Source organism: Bidens hawaiensis, unplaced genomic scaffold (genome assembly GCF_021521415.1).
Source record: "Bidens hawaiensis isolate Kalapana, Puna unplaced genomic scaffold, B.hawaiensis_p1.1 tig00009343_1, whole genome shotgun sequence".
Classification (NCBI taxonomy): domain Eukaryota; kingdom Viridiplantae; phylum Streptophyta; class Magnoliopsida; order Asterales; family Asteraceae; genus Bidens; species Bidens hawaiensis.
Window position 1 is genome coordinate 805,932 of NW_027491689.1, and position 6,882 is coordinate 812,813.

Below are 6,882 nucleotides of genomic sequence, written 5' to 3' on the forward strand. Positions count from 1 at the left end.
TACAACACGTTTGATCTTTATCTCCAAAATTCAAAATTAACGTCTTCACTCTCTCCTTGAAACAATTTGCCCGTCTGTTTTCTTCTTATTTTTGAAAACAACTTCTATTTTTCTTATTCAATGCATTTGAAACTCCTCATAATACCCGAGTGTAGAGGTGCACAAACCAGTTCAAACTCTAAACCTGTTCGGGTTGAAACATGTTTTTAACTGGTTTACGATCGGTTCTTGACTGGTTTTCAGTTCGTTAACTGGTTTGAAACCGGTTTAGGACTTTCGGTAGTGAGAATTAAAAACCGGTTCGAACCTACGTTTTCAATCCGTTCCAAACCGTTTTCTACTCATTTTCAAACCGGTTGCATTTTCGGTCGGTTCGGTTAACTAGTTTTTTTCTCTCATCTCTACCAGATAAAGTATCCCGAGATAAAATATCAACCGTTTATACTCATTTAAAAACAAAAATCCCTTAAGTCAACTTGTGAAACCGAGACAGTGAAATATACCAACTTCAAATTTACATGAAAGGATAAAACCAATAATAATAATAATAATAATAATAATAATAATAAAACACTCACCGCTTTATATTATAGCGGCTGCAGAGACAGATAACCGTGTTTTAAGCACAACAAACAAATCGCCGCCTTACCATTTCAATTTCAATTTTATAAAAAAAATTCAAATCTTATAACCGCCGGAAACTGGCCGATGGTGGCTTCACCGTCGCCGATTGGCTTCTTTCCGGTTAAACAAGAAGACATGAACACTGCCGGACGTTCAACGACAACCAGACGGAGAACCAATTCCGGCAGACCTCCGCTGTGCCGGTTACAGTCTTTCGGACGAGCTGCTACTGAAACGTATTTGATTACTCGCCTTGCGTTTACTCTTCTTAGATACCTCGGGTACCATTACTCTTCTTTTAAGCTCGGGTCTAGCTTGTTTATTATTATTATTATTATTATTATTATTATTTAGGGGTGGGGTCAGGTGCAAATAAAATTAACCCACTAAACATACAAATAACGAGAGTAGTTATCGTTTTAAGCTCGGGTTTTGCTCGTTTATTAAATAAATTTAACAAACATATAAATAACTAGAGTAATTAATGTATTAGTGTTTACATATTTATTCTAGTAATAATTTGTATTTGATCTAAACACTATTATTTAAACACTATTATTTATTAATTAAATCATATTATATATGTTTTTAATTACTTTTTATATAGTTTGTGAAAATCTTTATAGCTAGCATAAACCGGCTCTGGCTTAGTTTATTATTTATTAATTAAATTATATATGTTTTTAATTAATTTTATATATTTAGTAAATGCTTTTAGAGCTAGCTAGCCTAAACTTGAGTGATGTGAAATTAATACATAGAAGTCTGTAAGAGGTTAAAAATAAAATTAAACATGGATGATAGGCTCGATAACTAAACAAGCTTTATTTGAGGCTCGTCTTGGCTCAAACTCGAAAAAGCGTGGCTCTTTTCGAATTTTTTTTTTTGCGATTTAAGTTCAAGTAGGTCTTGGTTTGAACTGGTTCACAATATATTAAGGGCAAACATTCACACAATTTATTAATTTTGGATCTGTTATTGCTTTGATGATTTTTTGCATATTGTTTTGGATTATTAGATTCTTATACGGAGGAAATGAAATTGTTTGATGGTAGTTTTTAGACTTTTGGAGCATGTGCATTGAGTTTATAGATTTAGAGCAACGATTAGTGTGCTGTAGAACTTGCTAAGTCGCTAGTCAGGCTAGTGTGAAGTGACTAGCTAGCGGTTAAACATACTGGAATTTTTATATGTGAGTTTTCAAAATGACAAAAATTAACAAATCAGTGTAGTTCGAACATAAACAGTTAAAACGTAAACTTAACAAATCGATGAGAAAGACCAGTAACTGGGGTTAATGGGTTAAAACCAAGGTCCGATTGCCTTTCAAAAAAATTAAGAAAATAGGAAATAAAAATAAAATCTGATTTGGGCCGATTAGTTGCACCGATTAGCTGAAAATTAATCAGTAACCCACCGAATAGCGATTAATCCTGACTTTTACAACACTGCCAAAACATGAAGCATACTACATGTGTATCCGTGTGGACCTATGAACTTAAACAACCTAACTGTTTAAAAAGACTGCCTAATTGGTTATTAACCGTTTGCATGTTTTGGTTAAGTGAGATTGCTAATAGCAAGATACACGGTCACGTAAACAAGATTTTTAACCAAGTAGATTTTCCTGTTTATGGTTCGACTGACGATAAAAATTAGTGAGCGCGTGTTTGTGAAGTTGATATTAGGTTGTGAAAGAAGTGGTTTTTGCAAGTGAAATCTGTGTATAGTCTAGAAGGTAAAGATGTGTGTGATATTAAATCTATATAAAGACCTATACAATCAATATACAACCACATTATGATAAGATCCTAGATCTTGGTCTAAGATGCTATTGAAAAGGGGGAAAGTGAATAAAAGAGATGCTGAAGATTAGGGCCGGTTATTATTCTATTAGCTTAATTTTAGGGCCAGTTATTATTAATGCTTATTTATACTTTTTGTTCTAGGTTTAGGGGGAGTCAATGTTTATGTTTATGAATTTACTTGTAATGGAGATCTAATCCTTCTCGAATAGGATTTAATTGGAGAATTGCCCATCTCGAATCGGGCCAACTATCCTTTAATTTACTGTTTAAGTTTTGGGTTTCTATCACATTATTAAAGCTAAGTGTCTTAAGTTGGTACCAAACTCGACCTATCCGCCTACTAAATCCTAGCCGCTTTTATTTGCAGCTCGCTTTCTAAGTGTCTATGCATCACCACTAGACAGTAGGTAATGTTTGGTGTCTTCAGATCACTTATTTAATTGGAATTTACTTAAAAAACCAAAAAGGAATATGAATAAACTTCATTGGGAGTTAAGAGGTTCGGAGTGCATACTCGTTTACGACTAATCTGATTTCTGGCACTAACCACGATATTTCCAATGAAGTCGTGCTACCTCGTTGAGAGAGTGGCTTCCATGGTTGGTGGACACAATGGTAGGAAACCGATCCATTGATTGGAAATGAGTGATCGGCAGTAACTGGCTATGTGTAGTGGAGGAGCTACAGAATGGGGCGATTTTCGACATTTGGCGCCCAGTCAGCAAAGGAGGGATTTTTGTTTTAGGGGTGTAGTGGTATATATATGCTACACACAAAAGAATATAATAATAATATTCTCAAACAAACCACGGCGACAAAAACTAGTCGCCCCAAATATCACCCCGGGGGGTGGGGTGGGGGGTGGGGGGGTGTTGGTGATGAATATCTCCCAATTTTTAGGCATTTATCGCCCCATTACGTTCAGCCTTAGTGCTGGCAACCAACTTTGAGTAATAACTAAGAACCATCAACAGTCTCTAAGTTGCCACTCACAATAACAAAATAAGAAAATTTAAGTACTACCGACTATTAATATTATAATTGCCAAACTGACACACTGTTTCACAAAGCATTGTGTTGTTTTTAAAATTTAAACAGCACGCTGCGATAGTTGATAGTTCTATTCTAATCATTTGTTTTCAATCAGGGTAGGCCGCCGGTGGATCTCAAGGCTTCTTGCCCTCGGTCTTTATGCCATGTTATTAATGCCTGGCTTCCTCCAAGGTGCGTTTGTAACCAAACACTTGTCATTGTGAAATATTTACACAAATTTTCACTTAAACATTAGATTTCAGTATTAAAGTCGGTGCTATGCTAGTTATCATGTTTTGGTCCTTTTGGAAAAGAAACTTTAATTAGTCATTTTTTGGCAGTTTTGTATCGGTATTTTACTTCTAGCCAAATTCGGAGGAGCATAGTTTATGGAGATAAGCCTAGAAACAGGTAGTGCTAATTTGGTTATTCGAGACACGCACACTACACAAGTACACAACTCATCTTATCTCATTAACAATTTATCATATTAATTATGACTGCAAATCTTTTCAGGTTGGATTTATACCTACCCAAAAACATAAATAGTCCAAAGCCAGTTATTATATTTGTGACCGGTGGCGCATGGATCATAGGGTAAGCAAAAACTACATGATCTTTATTTTCTTTTATATGCACTTTCACTAATAATATTTGCTTATTTTATAGATATAAAGGATGGGGTTCTCTTTTAGGATTTCAGTTATTAGAAAGAGATATAATCGTTACATGCCTCGATTATCGGTGAGTCCGTGATCAATTTTATCAAACCACACTTTCTTTCTCATTATTATTATTTTTTTTATTTCATAAATGATTAATACGCCCTGCTTGCGGTGCGCACATATAATGTATATATGTGTGAACCCTTGGGTGGGCAAAAGTAAAATTGCACTAATTTTGACGTTATTTTACTAATCACGTGAAAATAACGTTAAAAGTGGCGGAAGGTTAATCAGGCATCATGTGGTGGCGTTGATAGCCGAAAGACAAGGGCACATGCACCAATCAGCCGGTGTCCCGATGATTGAGTGTTATGTGTCTTATGTCCAAGGCTTGATTCAAAACTACTATCGAGCCGGGGGTCTCACCGGAAGCAGCCTCTCTATCCCTATGGTAAGGCTGTCTACATCTTACCCTCCTCAGACCCTACCATAGCATTGCTATTGGTGGGATATACTAAGTACGATGATGATGATAATGATGATAAATGATAAATTCTTTTATGCAGAAATTTTCCACAAGGTACAATTAGTGATATGGTTGAAGATGTTTCTAGAGGAATATCATATGTATGCAATAATATAGCTAAATACGGAGGCGATCCAAATAGGTAGCCAACTATCAGTCTATCATACGCATCATGTTGACTTTGACATCATGTTGACTTTGAGTTTGACTTTTTTGATGAAGGATATACCTAATGGGCCAGTCTGCTGGTGCACATATATCTTCTTGTGCACTTATAAATCAGGCGATCAAGGAATCAAATGGCGAGAGCGTTTGTTGGCATGCGCCTCAAATAAACGCGTATTTTGGTTTGTCCGGTGGGTACAACTTAACCAACTTGGTTGACCATTTTGACCGTCGAGGACTTTATCGATCTATATTTCTAAGGTATGTGTTTTAAAATAAAGTATATGTTGTAGAATTTGTTTCTGACATGTTAATGTTAATATGATGACAGTATAATGGAAGGAGATGAATCGTTAAAACAGTTTTCTCCTGAGCTTCTTATTGATGATCCGAGTGCTAGCAATGCTGTTACTTTCTTGCCTCATATTGTTCTTTTTCATGGAAGTGAAGATTTTTCTATACCGCCAGAATCAAGGTTTGAAGATTTTATTTGGGCTAAAATGGGCTGGGCCAAAACCGGCTGCGCTTGTATGTAGGGATGCAAATGAATCGAACGGACACGAATAAGGCTTTGTTCATGTTCGTTAAGGAAATAATGTGTTCACGGATGGTTCACGAACACTTACTGAACGAGATTTCATATTTGTGTTCCAATGAACGTGTCCACGAACACAAATAAAATTGGCGGAGCCTAGAGATTGAGGCCGCTGTATTCATCAATGTGAATAATAAGAAAACAAATTAGAACAATGCAAAAACAAGATGAAAATATAGTTTATTAGTTTATGTTAGGAGTAATAAATTAAGGAATATAAAATGTTTAAATAACATAAATAAATGTACAAAAACTCTCATGAGCAACATTCATGAACACATTACCGAATGTTCAAGAATAGAATTGAACGAACGGGGCTCTGTTTATGTTCGTTTGTTTAACTAATCGAACGGAATTTCTTGTTCGTGTTTGTTCATTCATTAAACGAACGAACATAAACGAACCTCCCGCCGAACGGTTCAGAAAGGAACGTTTGGTTCATTTACAACCCTACTTGTATGCTAACATATTATAGTTTTGCAGTGTAACTTTTGTGGATACACTCAAGAGAGTTGGGGCGCGAGCCGAACTAATACTATATCATGGAAAGACGCATACCGACTTGTTTATTCAAGTAAGTAAAAATATTTTATTTGATTAGTAAGATGCGTTTTTCGAGAAACAGGTTAATATGTGGAGTGAATTAACAATTTAACATTTAACAGGATCCTTTAAGCGGTGGAAAGGAAGAGTTGTTTGATTATATAGTTGCGTATTTGCATGCTGGTGATGCGGAAGCACTGGCTAACGATGCAATGGCACCACCGAGGAAACGACTTTGTCCTGAACCGTTGGTTAAGTTGGCTGCTCTTGTTAGCCCTTTTTGATTCCATGTTTGTAATTATAAACTTTGCTACGTGTCTTATTTTTTTTTTTGTGTTACTATGTTTGTTATATAGTATAGAGAATTATATGTATTATGTAACTTAGTGAAAGCAATTTGATATATAGACCTGCATGCTTTTCTTTATATGCTTAGTGATGAAGTGTTTAATTGTCTTTGCAATGAGATGGAGTTGACGATGGTGGTGGCGATGGGTGGTGGGCGTGTCGGTGGAGTGTCATGGCCGTGGTGGTGGTGACTGGGGGGGGGGGTTTCTGTACTTCTGTATATTATTAAAAGTTAATACAATAAAATAACCTCTTGCGCAATAAATGTAGGGTAAGGTAGTGTATCACGAAGCGATCCGGCCGCTCCTCAAACCTTGCGTGGGCACACCCTTTTTTCCTGCTATTGGGGATGAGCACGATAGAGATACCAAAAAACCGACATTGAAATTACGGGTATCGAAATTTGCAAAAAATGGGTACTAATACTGGTATCGAAAATGCTTGGTGATACCTATATTGAAGGGAAAAAAATCGGTAAAATACCCGGGTACACCCTTTTCTAACATGGGTGTTGCTACTCGGTGCCGGTGCTGAAAACCGGCACCGATGATACCAATATTGAAATTCGCAAAAAAT

At 36.2% G+C, this 6,882-nt stretch overlaps 1 protein-coding gene across 1 annotated transcript; it reads left to right on the plus strand.

The window, feature by feature from the left end:
• The first annotated feature begins 634 nt into the window (after positions 1–634).
• LOC143532065 (putative isoprenylcysteine alpha-carbonyl methylesterase ICMEL2) lies at positions 635–6,289 on the plus strand. Its single transcript, XM_077027210.1, has 10 exons — positions 635–905; positions 3,580–3,656; positions 3,806–3,875; positions 3,981–4,061; positions 4,134–4,208; positions 4,696–4,797; positions 4,878–5,081; positions 5,152–5,295; positions 5,899–5,989; positions 6,081–6,289. Exons 1-10 carry the CDS (start codon positions 709–711, stop codon positions 6,240–6,242), a joined length of 1,203 nt encoding a protein of 400 aa, XP_076883325.1. The 5' UTR covers positions 635–708; the 3' UTR covers positions 6,243–6,289.
• The last annotated feature ends 593 nt before the right edge of the window (positions 6,290–6,882 follow it).

Coding starts and splice junctions, on each gene's coding strand:
- LOC143532065 (XM_077027210.1), top strand. CDS start 709: ATGGTGGCTTCACCGTCGCCGATTGGCTTCTTTCCGGTTAAACAAGAA. Junction 5,082..5,151: donor TATCGATCTATATTTCTAAG/GTATGTGTTTTA, acceptor ATATGATGACAG/TATAATGGAAGGAGATGAAT. Junction 5,990..6,080: donor ATACCGACTTGTTTATTCAA/GTAAGTAAAAAT, acceptor AACATTTAACAG/GATCCTTTAAGCGGTGGAAA.